The sequence below is a fragment of the Canis lupus genome, chromosome 12 (genome assembly GCF_003254725.2).
Source record: "Canis lupus dingo isolate Sandy chromosome 12, ASM325472v2, whole genome shotgun sequence".
NCBI classification, from domain to species: domain Eukaryota; kingdom Metazoa; phylum Chordata; class Mammalia; order Carnivora; family Canidae; genus Canis; species Canis lupus.
In genome coordinates, this window is record NC_064254.1 from 10,030,255 (window position 1) to 10,049,377 (window position 19,123).

Consider the following 19,123-nt stretch of genomic DNA (forward strand, 5'->3'; position numbering starts at 1 on the left):
ATTTGCATTTCCTTTATGCCTAATGATATCAAACATTTTTATGAGCTTATTGGCCATTTGTCAATCTTCTTGGGAAATGTCTTTTGGAATCCTCCGCTCATTTTTTATTAGGTTACATGTCTTTTTATTGTTGAGATTAAAGAGTTTTTAAAAGTATAATACTAGACCCTTATCAGATTTGATTTACACATATTTTCACTCATTCTGTGAATTGTCTTCACTTTCATGATGATACCATTTTGCAGCAAAAATGTATTAAGTTTTCATGAAGTACAATTTATCTGGTTTTTGGGTTACTTGTGCTTTAAGTGTTGTATCTTAGAAATCGTGAAGGTTTACACTTCTTTTTTTCTAAGAGTTTTATATAGTTTTAGCTCTTTTAGATCTTTGATTTATTTTGATTTATTTTTTGCATTTCCAAATTCTTTCTTTGCATGTGGTATCTACTTGTCTCAAAACTATTTGTTTAAAAGACTACTCTTTTCCCCCATTTAAATGACACTCTTGTTGACACACGGTTTTGTTAGATGTATGGGTCTACTTCTGAACTCTCAGTTCTGTCCCATTGTTCTCTGTGGCTCATGCCAGTACACACCATCTTGATGTAGCTTTGTAGTAAGTTTTAAAATCAGGAATATGAGTCCTCCAACTTTATCATTCTTTTTCAAGATTGTTAAAACAAGCAGCTAAAGCTGCTCAGGGCTCCTTGCATTTCCATATGACTTTTAGGATCAGCTTGTCAATTTCTACAAAAAGGGCAGCTGTAATTTTGATAGGGATTGAGTTGAATCTGTAAGTAAGTTGGGGAAGAATTGCTATCTTAACCATATTAAGTTTTCTGATCCATGAAAATGTCTTATCTTTTCCATATATTTAGGTCTCTTTTAATTTCCTTCAATAATGTTTTATAGTTTTCAATGTACAGATCTTGAACATTTTTGTTAAATTTATGCATAAATATTTTATTATTCTTAGTTCTGTTGTAATGGAATTGTTTTCTTAATTTCATTTTTGAGTTACTCACTACTAGTGCATAGAAATAAAACTGATTTTTGTATATTGATTTTGTATCCTATAACTGCTGAACTCAGTTATGAACTCTAAGTTTTTTTGTAGATTTTTAGGATTTTGTATATACAAGATCATATCATCTACAAATGGAAATAATTTTACTTCCTTTCCAATCTAGGTGCTTTTTATTTCTTTTTCTTGCCTAATTACACTTGCTAGAACCTATAGTACAGTATTGAATTAAAATGGCAAAAGTGGACATCTTTGTCTTGTCCTCAATCTTAGGGACAAAGCTTTTAGTTTTTTACCATTTTATTTTATTTTATTTTATTTTATTTTATTTTATTTAAAATATTCTATTTATTCATGAGACACAGAGAGAGAGAGAGAGAGAGAGAGAGAGAGAGGCAGAGACACAGGCAGAGGGAGAAGCAGGCTCCATGCAGAGAGCCCAACGTGGGACTTGATTCTGGGACTCCAGGATCATGCCCTGGGCCAAAGGCGGTGCTAAACCTTTGAACCACCCAGGCTGCCCAGTTTTTTATCTTTTTAAAGTATTAAGTTAGCTGTGAGTTTTTGTAAATGCCCTTTGTCAGGTTGAGGAAATTCCCAGATCCTCCTACTTTGTTGAGCATTTGTGTGATGATAGGGTATGGATTTTGCCAAATGCTTTTTCTATGTTGAGAGGATCATGTGTTTTTGTTCCTTTTTCTATTAATATGGTATATCTTAGTGATTTTAATGTATAAAAACAATTTTGTATTCCTGGGATAAATCCCATTTTTTCATGGTATATAATCCTTTCTATTTATTGCTAGGGCCTATTGGCTAGTATTTTGTTGAGGATTTTGGATCTCATTCATAAGAGAGATGTTGTTCAGTAGTTCTCTTGTGATCTCTTTGTCTGGTTTTTGCATCAAGGTAAAACTGGCCTCATTGAATGAGTTGATAAATGTTCCTGCCTCTTCCATTTTTTGGGAAGAATTTGTGAAGGATTGGTTTTAAAACTCTTTTAATGTTTGCTAGAATTCACCAGGAAACCATCTGGGCCTGGGCTTCTCTTTCTGGCAAGTTTTTTGATTATTAATTAAACTTTTTTACTTGTTGTAGATCTGTTGAGATTTTCTATTTAATCTTGAGTCAGTTTCAGTAGTTTGTGTCTTTCTAGGAATTCATCATTTCATCTAGGTTATCTATTTTGATGATAAACAATTGTCCACAATTTTCCTTATAATCCTTCTAATTTCATAAAGTCAGTAGTTCTCCTTCCACTTTCATTACTCATTTAGTAATATGAGTCTTCTCTTTGTTTTTTGTTTTGTTTTGTTTTGTTTTGTTTGGCTAAGAAAATAACCTCAGCTAAGATTTGTCAATTTTGTTAATCTTTTCAAAGAATCAACACTTAGTTTTGCTGGGTTTTTTTCTTTTTCTATTCTCTATTTCATTCATTTCTGCTCTAATCTTTACTATTTCCTTTCTTCTGCTTGCTTTGGGCTTAATCTGTCCTATTTCTAGTTGCTTCAGGTGGAAATTTAGGTTTTTGATTTGAGATCTTTATTCTTTTTTGATATAGGTGTATACAGCTATAAATTTCCCTCTAAGCACTGAGTTTGCTGAATCCTCTAAGCTTTGCCATGTTATGTTTTTGTATTCATTTCTCTTAAAGTATTTATAATTTCTCTTGTGATTTTTCTTTGACCCATTTGTTATTTAGAAGTGTGTTGTTTAATTTCCACATATTTGTGAGTTTCCAAAATTTCTTTTATTTCTAATTTCATTCCATTATACTCAGCATATTTTGTATGATTTCAATCCTTTTAAATTTATGGAGAACTTGTTTATAGCAGATATATAGCCTATTCTGGAGAATGTTACATGTATACTTGAGAAGAATATGTATTTTGCTGTTGTTGGGTGGAGTGTTCTACCGATGTCTGTTAAGTCTCCTCCCCCTCCTTGCCCCCTTCTTCTCTTCCTTCCCTCCTTCTCCTCCTTCAGAGAGAAAGAGAGCAAGCAGGGGGAGGGTCGAGACAGAGAGAGAGGGAGGGAGAGGATCCTAAGCAGGCGCCATGCTCAGTGCAGAGCCCAGTGCAGGGCTCAGTCTCATTGCCTGAAATGAAATCAAGAATTGATGCTTAACTGACAGCTACCCAGGTGCCCCTGGAAGAGAGAATTTAAGGAGGGCATGTGTTATGATGAGCACCAGGTGTTATATATAAGCAATGAACACTAAATTCTACTCCTGAAACCATATGACACTATATGTTAACTAGAATTTAAATAAAAGTTGGAGAAAAAAGAATAAAAAGAATTTTCTGAGTTCTTTAACCATTTTCTTTCTTTTTTTTTTTAACCATTTTCTTTTAAATCATTCTCAGTGTACTCTTAATTTGCATTTTTTCCCTTAGATGAAGTTAAACATCTTTACTGTGTTTATATTTCCTTTTTGTGTGAACTATATGTATATACCCTATTTAGTATTTGTTTTCTAATTGATTTATAGGGTTAAGGAAATGAGCCTGCTGCCTTTGTATGAGTTATAGCATTTTTCCTCATTTTGTGTTTTGTCTTTGTTTATTGTGCTTTTGTCATGGAAAAAATGGTCAGTCTTGACTTATTTTAATATGTCAGTTTTATTTAATAATATATATATGGCTTCTGAGTTTTGTATAATAATTTAAAGAGCATTTTCCTCACTAAGGTATTTTAACTATTTCCCCATGGTCTTTCAAGTATTTTTTTAAAAATCTATTTTATCAAAACATAATACGGGATGCCTAGGTGGCTCAGTGGTTGAGCATCTGCCTTTGGCTCAGGTCATGATCCCGGGGTCCTGGGATTGAGTCCTGCATTGGACTCCCCATGGGGAGTCTGCTTCTCCCTCTGCCTATGTCTCTGCCTCTCTCTGTGTCTCTCATGAATAAATAAATAAAATCTTTAAAAACCACACAAAATTTATGTGCAAGAAAGTGCAACTATTTTAATGATTAGTTTTGACAAATATATACACCCATGTAACTGCTACCACAGTCACAATAGAGAACATTTCAGTCACCCCAAAAACTTATTTCAGGCTTCTCTACACTCATTCTTCCCACCCCAACCACCACCACGAGCACAAAATACTCATTTTTTTTCATTGTCTTTATATTTGTGATTATTTTTCACTTGTCATTTCTTATTTCATCCTTCTTTTTGAGTAAGTTAGCTAACACTTTGTCTCCTCATTTCATTTCAAAGAATAAGCTCTTTTATTTATGTATTAGTTATATAATTTTTTTCCTTTAAAATGAACTAGCAATTTGAGTAAGATGTTTAATTCTCTTTGAAGGTGTGACTTTTCCTCTGAGAACTTCTTTATCTGCATTCCAAATGTTCTGATATGGAACAATGGGCTTGTCATGTTACCTGCACTTTCTTTGCTTTGTTTTCATGTTTTTCTTATGACAAAATTTAGAAGATTTGTATTTTGATCTCAGAAGTTACTTTTATAACTCAGATTCTGGTTGGTAGTCATAGACTTCTACCATGAGCAATAATGGAATTAATATATTTCCCCTTCCTGTTTCCCTATTCTCTACCAGCCAATTGATCTTATAATTTTCCTTTGTATTGTTTAAATATACTTTTACTTCTGTTAGGTTCTAAAAGGTTTAAACTACAATTCAGACCAGAGTAAGTTTTTCCCAGAGGGGTTCTTTATAGACTTTATTCTGCCCTTCTCCTGCATTCTCTCCCCTCCCTCATCACCTCTCCTCCCCATCAGGGAAGTCCCTAGTCATCTTAGCCAGGGAAAATGAGGCCTTGGTTGATTGATGGGTGGGCAGCTTCTGCCTCCACAAGGGACAGAAGTAAATTTAGGTTCTGTTGCAGGCTGAGACTATCAGGGGAAGCTCAGAACATCCTGCCAGAGCTCCCTGAAAATAGCAACATTGGCCTTATCCAGCTGGACTCCAGGGGACAGACCCCGCCTATCCCTTCTCAGGTGCCTAAACTAAACTCAAAGCCCCTCCAGGTGGTGAAAACCTCTTTATGAATAGCTTCCAGGACTGTAAAAATAAGTTCCTGGAGCACCTCATCCTCTCCATCTGTCTGTCATCTCAATATGTGCAAATAGTTTCAAATTGAACATTTTCAGTAGAAATTCTGAGACCTTAAAGGCCCTTCCATCCCCAGATTGGACAAGCTTTCATTTACCCTTGATAGTGACCACACCTTTATCATTCATTCTTCCTATGCCATGCCTTTTCTCTACTGGGCTCTTTCCAGGCTCCAGATTTCAGGCCAAAAGGAACAGTGCTACCAGATGTCCACTCAACTGAGACACAGCCAGCTCTGATAAAATATGTCAGCAAAGTTTTTATCTCCTGGTACTTGAAATTCCTTTGTCCTGCCAAGGAATAGGCTTAGGATTTTTTAAAAAGATTTTATTTATTTATTCATGAGAGACACAGAGAAAGAGATAAAGAGAGGCAGAGACACAGGCAGAGGGAGAAGCAGGTTCCATGCAGGGAGCCCGATATGGGACTCGATCCCAGGTCTCCAGGATCATGCCCTGGGCCAAAGGCAGATGCTCAACCGCTGAGCCACCCAGGCATCCTGATTTTTTTTTCGGTTTCTGATCTTACTCCTATTTCTTTTAATTTTTTTTAATTTAAATTCAATATAGTTAACATTTGGTGTATTATTAGTTTCAGGGATAGAATTTAGTGATTCATCAGTTGCATATAACATCCAGTGCTAATTATTTCAAGTGCCCTCCTCAATGCCCATCACCTAGTTACACCATCCCCCCCACCCACCTCCCCTCCAGCAACCTTCAGTTTGTTCCCTCAACATCACTCCTATTTCTTTTCAGCTCCAACTCTCTCACCCCACCTGTCCTGAGTCTCCTTTCACTTTATCATTATCCCCTTCCTCCCATCATATGTTGTCACATCATAAAACGCCTCTTGTTTAAAAGTGCAGAGCTGAAGGCAGAAGAAATTTCTAGATTCAAGCTAATGGCTCTATAATTTAGGTACCATGAGAAAGACAGGAAATACTTTTGAAGAAGGCTTCTTGATGCCACGTGAGTCAAACTGCATCACAGTACTCTGACCAGAGAATGAAACCATGTCCCTACTGATAAAACAGGCAGGAGATCACACAGCACAAACTCTGGACCAGAATCTTCAGTTCCCAGGTGATATGACTAAGCAAACTCCGTCCCTTTCCTTCCCACTCAAACATCAAGAGCTCATATAATATCATTCAGAATTTATTTAGTTCAGTGGTATAACTGCAGAGGAACAAGCATGGGGGACTCCCAAGACACCTCAGTCACATTTAAATATCACTTTCCAGGTCAGAAAAGTCAAGATGTTAGATTAGATCCTAAAGTCCCTACTGCTCTGATATCATAAGGGTCTAGGGCTTGGGCTGGCTAGCTGGATGCACAGAGCTTTGGGGATGGTCTCTGTGAGTGTACAGTATGATGAACAGCCTAGCTGGGTGGCATTTGGCCATTCGGCAGATCCTGAGCTGGCTCACAGGAGGCTCCTCCACCCTTGTCCCTTCCAGGGAAGATGACTGTGGCATATGTCACAGGCTTGGAGCACATCAGGACCTTAGGAGGCAGAGGGGGCGATGAGGATTGGGCTGGGGGTGGGGTTTTCTCTGATGAGGGATCAAGAGGTACACTATAGGTGATATTGTCAAAGGAAGGTGGTGAGTCGAGCCTAGCATATGGAATGTCCGATGGCAAATCAAGTCCCAATCCAGAGTCACCGATACAGTGGGCTACTGATGAGGAGGCCTGTAACAAAAGCAAAGAAGTGAGGCAGAGAGAAAATGCCTCCTTCTGCCCCAGTCCCCTTTGGGAGGAAGCTCAAGACCACACTGGATCTGTTTCTCAAATCTTGGGTATGTCAGTGGGCAAGAGGGCTTCCCTTTAAAGATTTTCAAGCCCCAACTTCCTCTTTAAATTGGGGAGGGTGAAATACCAAAGTGGAAAGGTGGAAGACAACTGGTACCAAGTTTACAGCATTTAAGAAGAAAGTATGGACTCTAACTGGGTCCCCATCTTTCTTCACCCTCTCATCCTGGGGCTTCTCAGTGAACCTGGCAGATGGAAGGTCTGGGGAATTTGGCTCTTACCATGCCTGGAACTCCGCTGCTCTGAGACTGGCTACGGACACCACGCCTGTTCCCTGGGAGGACAGAGGATGGCCTCACAGTCAGCTTTCCATCCTGGCTCAAAACCCACCCCCTCACTCCCTTCAGAAGTCCCTGAAGCCTCTTTCCTGGTCCAGACCCTTCATCCCACTCCTATGAGCAAACTTTCCCCACTGCCTTCCCAGTTCCACCCCAACCTGCCAGGAGCCTCCCCACCCACTTACTGCTTCCAGCTCCCTTCATGCTTCCTCAACACTCAGCCTGTCTCCTGAAACCCTTCCTGAACCTCCTCCAGTCACTTGCCTATCCCACTGCCCACCCTGTCCAATTCCTGTCTGTCCCTAGGCTGGCTCCCACTGAATCTCCTTCTTCCCCTCCATCCCTCAGCCAGGAACTTCTAAGGCCTGGGAGCCTTACCAAAGCCCAAATAAGCCCATCCACAGGAGAAACAGACCTAGAGTCCCAGCATTGTCTACAAGACTAGCTGGTACACCACCTGCAGGGCTGTGCTGGGGTAGGCAGGTTAACGGCTACCTACCTTTCCTCTTGGCCATCACAACAAACAGCACCACTGCTGCCACCAGCAGGCCCAGCAGGAGCACAGCGCCCCAGATCAAGGGGATGCTGAAGGACATAAAGGGATAGGTGAGCTCAAGCCTGAACCTGGCAGGAAGCTGCTCACCAGGAACTCTGGAGCAGTAGAGAAGGGTACCGCTCTTGGTGAGCCATGGTTTCAAGAAGAGGATTTGGGGAATGGAATGAGGAGGGCAGACAGGGCAGAAGAGAAACACATTACCAGGGTATCCTGGCTGGAAACTACCAGGATAAAGGGATCATTGCTGAACTGGAATAGACAGGTGGGTCTGCCTGACTTCCTGCCAGATCAGAAACTCCCCAGGGGTGGAAGGAACCATAAGGTTTCCCCTTGAGTTAGCCCGGGGCTCTGAACAATCTTTCACCCCCTTTCCCACCACCACCCTTTTCCCGGCCACCAAATACAGCTCTTGTCAGTACCTCTTCTCATCCTGGCTGGGTTCCACAGGGCTGGCACTGCCCACAGTGTCTGAGGGGCCATCATCAGCCAGACTCCCAGCCTTATAGGTTTCCTCCTCTTTCAGGCTAGGAGCTGAGTCAGAAGGAAATATTAATGAGCACATACCCATGGTGGACAGGGGCATGGGCCTGAGATCTGAGGGATGGGAGAGTGGAACCGAGGAAGAAGAGGTCCCAAGTAAGAAACACAGATGGAGGCTTGGCATATTCCTTAAGGGCCCTCATTCTGGAGATCATTGATGGTCTCCTTCTGTCTTTACCTGGTTGTAAATAGGCCCACTTTCTCTTCCCCCACCAGTTCCTACCCCTGCCCCTGCCTTCCTTCACCTGCTCCCCCACACCCTCTGGTCTACCAGGCTGCTCAGACTATGCTGAATCAGCCACTGGGTAATCTGTTCTCACCTCCCCACCCCAGAATAGGTTTTCCAGTCTCATCCTCAGTGGCAACCTCACTGCTGGCACTCATGAATTGGTCTCTAAAGGGGCCTCAGCACAGCCTGCTAGACCTCTCCACATATCTGCAACTGTGTGACCCCCCACACCCCTGCAGGCTGAAACTCTGCCCTCAGCATCTGAGGAATTCCAGGGTCACCCCTAATGTGACATAGTGTCAAGTTACCCTTTCTGACAGCCTTACTCAGATCCCAAGACTTGGTTTTGTGACACGTCTTCTATCATCCTTACAACATGCTCAACTTCCGGCTGTGGGACTCATGGTTAGTTTCTCTGGGCCTGAGGATCTGTCTTGGGAACCTGGCCAGTCCTTCTAGACCCCGGGGATAGGAGTCTTCCTTGTTCTCAGAGGCTCATCATTCCTTCCTCCCATCCCAAGCCAAACCAGGATCTGGAGATGCTGTGTCTTCCATTTGGCTGCATGTGTCCTGCCCTCCTGGTGCCTTTTAAGCCATCCACATCCTCCCTGAAAGCCATGCTCCACCGGCCTACCTGAGCATCCACCCTCTACAGCTGTTGGAGCCCTGGCACCTGCCCATCAACCCAGTGCATCCTGTCCCACAAGATGGAGTTCTCAGACCCTAGAGTGTCAGGAAAGGAAGAGGACAGAGGACAACAAGGACCACCAGGAGCATATTTATAATATTAAGTAATAATCATGGGCCAGAGATGAGGGATTCTGATGACAACTTAGTCCATAAGTTGGACTAATCAACAAATAGGGGAAAAACAAGAAAAGGAAAAATGTCTTTCTTCATTTCATTATTTGGGGATTGGGCACAAATTACTTGAGAAAGGAACACCTGAAAATGAAAAACTGTCATCATCCATAAGAGAAAGGTAGTAGTAGCAGTCTCCACTTCTACGGGCAGCCGGCCATTTTCCCTCCAGAACATTTTTTTTTTAACAACATCCAATTTTTCTGGAAATTGTTTTCTTCTACTTTAAAATTGTCTTTTAATAAGTGCTTAGACATTAGAAAGTTGTAGCCTGTGAGAGAAAACCACAGCCTATCAAAGTACTTCTGTACTGAAATAGGGTTGACAATACTAGCTTAACTATTAGTGAGATTTTCTTCATTTTTAAAAATTATTTATATGAATGAGAAAAGAGAAGTGGGGAGGGGCAGGGAGAGAGGGAGAAGCAGACTCCCCACGGAGCAGGGAGCCCAATGCAGAGCTAGATTCCAGGACCCTGGGATCATGACCTGAGCCAAAGGTAGACGCTCGACCGACTGAGCCGCCTAGGTGCCCCATATTCCATATTTTTAAAACTACATTTAGTTTTAATTACAGTTGAAGTAATTCAGGCACTGACTGCACCCTGCTTGAAGTGAGGCACACACTAGATGCTCAATGAAGACATAAAATTGAATAAAATATGGATTCAGTAATTTTAAGCCATCAAACCCATTATAACAGGAGTAATAAACCAGAAGATTTAAAAAATGAATTCCAGTTGATATGCCCAAATTAAAACTTCATTTAAAAAAAATAGCATCAAGTATGTTGAAAATAGTGAATGAGGAGGCCATGGGTGAGGAAGGACGATATGCCTTCTGATGGGAAACCGGCTAGTTGCAGGAGGGGGAAGGGACCCGCTGTCTGGCTGTTTTATCTCTGACTGCTCACCCCATTTGGTTTCCGTTCCCTGAGGAGCCGTAAAAAATATCTCCTCCCAATTCCTACCCCCTAAGGGTCCCCATCCCCCAAAGACCCAAGAGGCAGCTGGGGAGGGGCAATGGCCACCTAGGATGACTCACCTGGAGGCCTCACCTCCAGAGCGACTCTGTGCACCGTCTGGGACCCCTTGGTACCGTCCACCACGCAGCCGTACTCGCCAGCATCCTCCTTCTGCAGGGCGATCATCTCCACCTGGAGCAGGCCTCCCCCCAGGTCTGTGAGAAACATGCGCCCTCCCCCTGGGGCTCTGCGGTCCACGGCTGAGGACACCAAGGGCTGGCACCCCTCTGGTGAGAACCGGCACCACACCTTCCGAGCCTTGACGTCCTGGAGCCGGTAGTGGCACTGCACCAGGATGGAGCCACCGACAGGTGCCTCCAGCACCTCGGGGAAGGCGGCACTTGAGCCCTGGCCTGGAGAAGGAAAGGCTGTGGGAAGGCAGTGCAGGAGCTGGGGGGACAGTCCAGCCACTGCCACAGGGGCATAGGGACAGAGAGGTTCACCTTCTGGGCCCTACATTGCCATGATAATGCCAATCATTTCTGGGCCTGGAGCAGAGCGCATGGGGCCCAGAGCGCAGCCCCTTTCACCTTACCTGCCAGTCCCAGGAGCAACAGCAGCAGCAGGTTGGGGCCCATGGCAGGTCAGGCAGATGTCAGCTCTGGGGCTTGCCTGGCCACTGACACAGCGTTCCCCAGGGAGCAGGAAACAGCTGCCTCCGACAGTCACATGGGACCCCACATGACAGGCTGTGTGGTGGGAGGCAGGCACTGGGGGCCCCTCCGTCGGTGGGAGCAAGGCACCCTTCCAAAACCCGGTTGGTTCAGTGCTTGGGAACTGACCATGAGGGTAGGGAGGGGTGGGCAAGGCAGGGTGAGAAGGCCCAAGAAAAAAGCCTAGGCTCCTGGTCCCCGGCTAGGGGATGAGGTAGGACAAGATCGTGGTTAACTGGAAAGCAAGAAAGAAAGAGCGAATAGAGTCCTCAGGGTCTTTCAAAGATAGGATCTGAGGATGCAGAGCCATGGAGGAGGAAGGTGGGGCATGATTTTTGTTCTCAGGTCTGTAATGAGCACACCAGCCCGAGCTCTCGGGAGACTGTCCTGTCCTGCCCCATGACCTCACAGCAGGGGCACCCACTCTTCCGGCACCCTGGCCGGGACTGGCCCTCATCTACTGTGCCGGGTGCTCTTGAGACCTGGCAGTGAACACCCACACCCTCCAGTTCTGGCATCCTTTGCTAATGACACTTCCTTTCCTTTCCCCCTGTCTTCCAGAACTCCTTAACTAGTTGAATACCGAACCTCATGGATTCATCTCATTTCCCTATCCTTTCTCTCTCGTTTTCCCATCTTTTTGTCCATTTTGTTCTGATTCCTAGAAGACACCCTCATCCTTTTCTCCCATCATCTATGATTGTCTTTCAAGTGTTTATTTCCTTAGTACTTTCAGTTTACAAGATTGCTTATTCTCCAAACATCCCATAGGACATATTAGTTTTGTTTCATGAATGTACTAGCCTCTCTGTTGGGAGAAAATTCTCCATGGGTATTTTCACGTTTCTGCATGATCCAGGCACAGATCAAGCTTTGGTCTAGTGTGATCGAATAGCAAACATGCCTAGAAAGCTAGAGAGAATGTATCAGCTCCAGACTGGACTTGCTTAGGCACCCCGGCCTCTCCCTCCAGAAGATCTGCCTACCTTCCAGAGTAAAGGTCTCTCTCTCCCAAGAAAGAAAGATGGGTGGATGCTGAATATAAAACTCCAAGCCTTATACCTGGAGGTTCCTCTCCTGTGACACAAGCCCACTCTGCCTGCACAGGAAACATTTGGCCCCTATTCATGCCGTCCTGTGCAGAACTGGGGTTTGGGGGTTAAGGAACTTGCTTCGGGTTTCTTAGTAGAAAGCAAAGTTGAAACTTGAAATGATATTACCTGACCCCCTTCAGTCCCATGTGTGCTCCAAAGAGTCCAAGGCAGGGCATCCCAGTGGTGATCTGTACACTGCGGGGGGTGGGGGGTGGGGGTCTCCAATGTGGCAGAGGAAGAAAGAGAAAAGGCCAAGTTCTCAAGAACTACAGGTGTGCTCCAGTGCCGCTCACCGGGGACCCTCCCCTGCCCTCTTGTTGGCGTTGGTACAGGCAGGTGGACAGGCTCGCTCTTGGTTGCTAGACTGTGCCTCAGGCCTGCAGGAAGGGGACAACAGCCTGTGACATGATGAGGAAGCTTGACGTGCTGCTGAGTCCGAGGACTCGGGACATGTAGCCAGGACCAGTGTCTCAGAGCTGGGGACAGGGCCAGCGTAGCAGCCTCCACAGGGAGTGGGCCAGGCAGAGCTGGGCTCGGCTGGCTCGGGGGCATGCTGTGTAGACATGGGCTGGACACAGGGCTGCTTCAGGGGATCCTTCCCAATGATCTGAAACCCCAGGAGCTCATGCACATGGTAGGGGGCAAAGCAGCTGCATGTGGCCCTGGTCACAGGGGCTCCTGGCCTTCCACCTTGCCAAGACCCCGGATGGGACCTCGATTCCTCCCCTTCCTGCAGCTCTCCTTGGGCAAGTCTCCATCCTCTTGCCCTCTCTCATGGCTGCTATGGTGTATGTGTTTTCAGGGGAGAGATGAGGTTCCCGAGGCGCCCTGGCTGTCCCTCTGCCCCTGAAATACTCGTGGTTCACTTCCTCAGCTCCTCAGGGCTTCTGCAGTGGTTCCTACTGATGCCCTCCAGAATGACAGTCCCTTCTGCACTCCCAGTGTCCTAGCCCGGCTTCGTTGTCATCTGCTCCTCAGCACTTCATCTTTTAGCATACTGGATGACTCATTTATTGTGTCTGTCTCCCCTCCCACTAGTCCATGGCTCTGTGTGGGCAGAAATCTTTGCCTCTTTGCTTTACTGTCATGTTCCCGGCACCTAGAATGGTATCTGGCACAGATAATGTCTGTTGAATAAATAAACGAATAAGTGAGTAAGGTTGAGCTAGAAGGAAGGGCAACATGAACATCAAGTGAAATCTGGACTTCCAGGCTCTGCTGGCGACTTGGGGTGATGTCCGTCCCTTGCGAGCCTCATTTTCCCTTCTGTGTAGCAAGGGGCTCTGACCAGGAGTTCCCAGCTCCGGTTGCTACTGTGTAAGTCAAGCCCCGGGTGTTTGGCTGTTAGGGGAAGCAACCACAAAGAAAGCCCAGCTCTGGGGAAACGGGTGGATGAGTCAGCTAGGAGTTAGATGGACCAGTGTGGGGTGGGCAGCATGATTCCTAGGGAATCGATGAACAGGCGCAAGGAGAGGGGAGCCAGACTTGGATGCTAGAGAAATCCCAGAGGAGGATGCAGGATTCAGGAATTAGATCTAGGGAAGGAAGCGAGAAGAAATAAAACCTCGGCGATGTGGAGCCTGCAAGAATGAAGGCATGTAGTAGCCCAAGACCCGAGGCCCCAAGGAGTCAGACTTTTCATCTATTCCTCACCCCAATTCATTCTCTTGGCCCTGTAGCAAGAGAGAGACCTCCATGAAGCCCCAAACCATCCAATTAAACATGAAGTCTTGGATTTATTTGGGACAGTGTTTAATGTCCAATGTCTAGAAGTTCGTACATGTTCCTCCCATTTTCCAGGTGCATACACACACACACACACACACACACACACACACACTCAGGGAAGCAGGGGATGGGAAGGGCGGCCTTTTGCCAAAGCAGACCCAGGAGCCTTGGTGGCCGAGGGGTAAGTGCAGGCTGGGGTGGTTCCAGCAGAGCCCCTTCCCAGGTGAGGTCCTCTTCTCTCACATGTCTCTCGCTCTGTAACAGATCTTGTGCTCACATGGCGCCTCTGCACCCCACCTCCCCACCCCTGCCCAGTCCGCCCCCCCCGCTCCCCGCCACCGCTGTGCTCACCAGGCTCACCTGTTAGGGTCTGGAGCTGATAACCTGGGTCACAGCTGCAATCCAGCTCACTGGCCTGGGGTGTCCCCAGTTTCTGCCCACGCCAGGCCGCAGCCCAGAGGGCGCTGGCTGCTAGAAACTTGCTGAGAAAGATGCAGGCCAGGAGGAAAAGGATGGAAGTGGGAGGGAAGGGGATCTCCTCTTCGGAGAGGCTCCTTGGAAACACAAGGAGGACATGAGGGAGGCCTGGGGGAGGCTCACACACTGAAGTCTGCCCTCAGAGGAGGAACAGGGCCACACCAGGAGCTCTTGGGGGCCTGGAGTAGTCCCCCACCCAGCACCAGCCCTGGGATGAGGATTTGCGGGCTTCAGGGAACCTGTAATCAGGAGACCTGAGTTCTAGGTTTGGATCCACCTACTGAGCACATTTAAACATGTCCCTTGCAGGGCAGTTTCCTGCTGCACGGGAGGGGAGAGCATGGGGGTAGATGCCCATACACATACCCTGTGCTAATATTAACAATATTTCAACACAAGTACATGGGAATGAATCAATCAGAGCCAATGCTGGTCCTATCCAAAGAAGCAGGCATCTGGGGGTCCCAGCTTTGTACTAAAACTTTTATTGTGGGGTTGTGGGGATGTCCAAGGGCTCCCAGGGAGGAATGGGAAGCTGACCATTCAGGGGTTTTAAAGCAGCTGCTATATATATATATATTTCAATATTTTAACAACTGGCATGGACATACCAACACACAAAGGCTGGTTGGAGGGGTGTTCAGACAAATCATCCCCAGGCCCTTTCATGCTCTCTCAAATTGTCTTGGAATTTGTAGTTACTTCTAGGGCCCCAGCTTCCATCCCATGCCCGGGCTCTGCAGGGTGGAAGTCTGCCCAGAGACCTTAGCAAAGGCCCATCTCTGTACCTGGAGACGCTGGGCTCCACGTGGGCATCCTCGAAGCCCTTGGATTCCTCAGGAATCCAGAGATCTCCAGGGTCCAGGTGATCAAGGGGGTCTGTGGGAGACAGAGGCTGTAAGTTTCTAGTCCCTCCTCCTTCAGGCAGCTGGTTGTAGTAGGGGGAAACCTGTCCAGCTGTGGTGAGGCCCCCTGGGCTCTGACCTGGAGCTGATCAGGTCATTAGCTTCTCTGAGCCTCAGTCTCCTCATCTGTAAAGTGGGTCGAATAGAAACACCTCCTTTACAGTAGTGTTGTAGGATTCAGTGAGAGCGCCCTATATAGTGCTTAGCACCTCATCAGAGCTTGGTAGCTACAGCTCCTACCCTCCCAACACACAGGGTCTTTGGGAAGGTCATATGGATGAATGGGTGTACTTGAAAGTTCTGTGTGAACTGTCAAGCTGTCTGCACCAGCTATGGATTATTATTATTATACTATTATATTTCTGCCACCCCCTGGGGAGTTGGCTGAGGCTCAGACCTGGATAGGGCTGAAAATTTGTGTCTCTTCACCCTCTCTCCCCATGTAGAAGAGTCATGGACTTGGGGCTTGGGTCTAGGGCGAACCGTCTCCCCTCCCTTTCCCTGCTTAGAACTTAGACAAATGGCTCATTTCCACCATTAGGAGCCATGTTGCGGGGGGTGGAGAGGTAGGAAAGGAGGAGAGTCTGAAAGGGGACTTGTCCCCCCCACACACACAGATTTTTCCTCCTTTGGGACACAGTGTTCTGGAGACATAGGCAGAAGGCTTCCCTGGGGAAGCTCAGAGGTGGGGAGCACCCCGCTGTCGCCCCACCTCCGCCTCACCTAGGCAAGCCTGGCATGAGGATCCCAGGTCAGCTCAACAGCAGGAGGCTGGGGAGTGGACTGTCACTTACCCCCCAAGCACTTTTAACTGTGTCACCTCATTGGCGCCTCACGGGAGCCCTGTGGGGGCAGCAGGACAAACGTCATCATCTCCATTTAAAGATGAGGAAGTGGAGGCCCAGAGAGGTGAAGCCCATCACCCAGGGTCACAAGCAATGCCCCTTCCTCAGGCTGTTTTCTGCACCAGGTTGGTGCTTACTTTACGTTTGCAGGTCCTTTGGGTAATTGGATGAGGGAGTAAATGAACCTCTTCCTACTCCTTCAGGACCACTTTATAGTATTCACATCCTAACTGGATGCCAGATGGATAAAGCTGTTTGGGGAGGCAGGAACACAACCAGCTCATTTGGTTCCATATACAAATTAGAGGTAGGTGGGATCCCTGGGTGGCGCAGCGGTTTGGCGCCTGCATTTGGCCCAGGGCGCGATCCTGGAGACAAATTAGAGGTAGGGACCCTTCCTGCCAGTGTTGCAGTCCTGTACCAGGGAGTACAGCCTGGAGAGGGGCTCCAGGGCTGGCATGTGGCCCCCTTGTGCAGTGAGCAGCCTGCACAACCATCCACCATGACCCTGAGTGGGAAGGCAAGAGCTGCACTGTGGGTTTCCCCAGGTTTCCCAGAAATCTAGAGGGTGGTCCTGTGCACAGACATCAGAGACATAGTCCCAGCCCAGGGGTGGGCCAGAGATGCAGTCACCTTCCTACTCACCAGCCAGCACCTCCACCAGGACCTTCCTGAGGGTGTCGGCCTCATCACCATAGAGACTCTGGCACTGGTAGAGGCCAGCATCGTGAGCTTGAAGATTCCGCAGCGTGATGGTGAGTGTGCCACCCAGCGCATCATCCACGATGGCCGTGCTTCCATTCCACCTCTTTAGGAAGGACAGCAGCCACGAACGGTGGGTGCTAACGACCCGCTGGCACGGGCCCTCTTTGTCCACCTGGCGGCACCAGGCTTTACGTCTCCCCCAGTGCTTCAAGGAGTTGTAGGGACAGGAGACCTGCAGGGACCGGCCTGCCATACCCTGGAACACCGTCGTGTTGTGGGCTCCAGACAGCTCTGGGAAGGAGACGGTCATTCACTATTTGTTTGTTTACCAAATGTTTATCGAACACTTACGGTGTGCAATGAACGAAGAGATAGACATCCTGCCCTTAAGAAGCTCAGGGTCTTATATAAGTCAGGAGAAAGTGCACAGCCTACCGTGACAGCCAGGTCCTAGGTCTGGATTTAACCCTATTGGACTTGCTGGGCAGTTTTAAAGAAGTAACTGACCCTCTCTGGGCCTATTTCCAGAGATGTTGGTCTTAAAGTTCCCTCCGGTTCTATTCCACACATTTTCTCCCTATCATGTGAGACCAAGGCCTGTCCTCCACCCTCTCCATCTCAAGAGAGCAGGACTGGTGGCCCCTCAGCCTGGACAGGATACCCTCTCCTTGCCCTGGGCATTCGTGCTTACTCTGCAGCTGCCCACACTAGTACCGGCTCTGCATCTCCCCCTTCTGACCCTTAGCTCCCAGCTTCCCTATTTCTGTGACTTTGTTCCCCTTTCAGGAGAGACTCATCTCAGAGCTATTTTGGGGGAGACATATGAGGCTGCTATTTTGGGGACCCTTCTTGGAGCAGGGGAGATAGGCTTAGAGCACAGTCTATTGCCAGGGCAGAGCCTGCAGAGGAATCACCTGGAGCCCTCTACCTCAACTTACCCTCTCTTGGTCCTCCTTTACCCTATCTTCAACCATATGGTGACAGAAACTTGGAAGACAAGATTAGGGAGTGGGTGGCCTGCCTTTTGGAAGCAGAGACACTGGACCTGATGAGAACAGCGCCCCCTCCACTTGTCACCCTGTCCATCCCTCCTCCAGACAGCCCTCCATCTTCTCCCTCCCCACCCCTAGCTAAGAAGCCTCAGGAGCAGGGCTCCAGTGGAACAGGCTCTCCTCTCATCACCAGGTTTGCCTATTGCTCTAGGGGAGCCAGAGGCACCTTTGCCAATGAAAAGAGGTAGTTGTGTGAAAGAATCTGGGGTGTTAGTCCCCCAACTCAGTGACAGAAATCTTAAGCCCCCTTACCTCTCTTCTGGGGCGGAGGACAGAGGACCTTCACATCAGCAGAAGAGGCACCCCAAAGATGCACATGCTTATGTGTGGGTTTTTTCCTCCTCCCTTTCTTCCCTCCCACCCTGCCATTCCTCTGGGGCCAGCGGTTCATAATTTTAGGTCCTCTTACCAGGGCCCCACAAAACTTGCCCCAACTGCTAGCTAGTGCCTGAGATGCCACCATCAAAATTCTTTCCTTTTCCATGTGCCAGAATCACCAGCCCCTTATACTTCCAGTTGCACGAAGAGTCTGTGAGTGGGCTCTCATACTGGGGAGGGAGGAAGAGCATAAAGAATGCAGGGCAGGTGGGGAAAAGAGGAGTGAGGAACATGCTGAGGATTTCAACAGCCTTTATAGTGGAGCCCAGGGCTCCCCACCCACCTGCCGCCATATACTCAAAGAGGGGAAGGAGAGAAGGCCTGGGCAGCAGGGTCCTACCTGTGACAGCGAGCAGGATGAGCAGCCAGAGAGGCTCCATGTCGGGTTTCCCTTGCAGAGGGCAGACACACTGGGTACCTTGTGCAAGATCTCGTCTTTCCCTTGAGTTGCAGAAAGAAGAGGGTCAGGCACATCAAGTGCTGCCCACAGGAACTGGGCTCATGGGGATTAGGAAATAGTGAGGACTGGGGTCTGGCTTTATGATTCAGAGAGGGGTTGTGGGGTGGGGGAGGAAAGGAGGGGAGGAGCCAGCCACTGCTCCCAGCAGCAGGAGGCTGTGGGTCCCAGATCTCCGAGAGGCCAGCCCGCCCTACTGCCCGTGCCAGCCAGGGTGACCCTATGTGGCTGAGGCTGGTCAGTGTCCAAGGCACAGTCCTCACTGCTGTAGTCAGACCCCCCTTCAGCTGCAGCGCCTGCCACACTCTGGCCAGCCTTGCAAGGGATGGGGAATAGCTAGACCCTCAGCCAGCCCCTCCTGGTCCTCCCCTCCAGCAGTGGATTCCTTCCCCACTTCTGGTGTGTGCAACCACC

The 19,123-nt window shown here is 47.5% G+C and overlaps 1 protein-coding gene across 4 annotated transcripts; it reads right to left on the minus strand.

Moving 5' to 3' along the window:
- Positions 1-6,255: 6,255 nt before the first annotated feature.
- TREML1 (triggering receptor expressed on myeloid cells like 1) lies at positions 6,256-18,821 on the minus strand. 4 transcript variants are annotated; one of them, XM_049092091.1, is made up of 9 exons: positions 18,593-18,821; positions 16,763-17,113; positions 15,156-15,246; positions 14,251-14,372; positions 10,436-10,768; positions 8,182-8,293; positions 7,706-7,791; positions 7,150-7,202; positions 6,256-6,808 (listed from the first exon to the last, which is right to left on the minus strand). In XM_049092091.1, exons 1-9 carry the CDS (start codon positions 18,630-18,632, stop codon positions 6,497-6,499), a joined length of 1,500 nt encoding a protein of 499 aa, XP_048948048.1. In that variant the 5' UTR covers positions 18,633-18,821; the 3' UTR covers positions 6,256-6,496. The 4 variants fall into 4 exon arrangements, 3 of the variants coding, with proteins under 3 accessions (XP_048948048.1, XP_048948047.1, XP_025274508.1); XM_049092090.1 differs by having other exon boundaries at positions 14,251-14,444; positions 18,593-18,818; XR_007401132.1 differs by lacking the exons at positions 6,256-6,808; positions 8,182-8,293 and having other exon boundaries at positions 7,149-7,202; positions 14,251-14,444; positions 18,593-18,817.
- Positions 18,822-19,123: the final 302 nt, after the last annotated feature.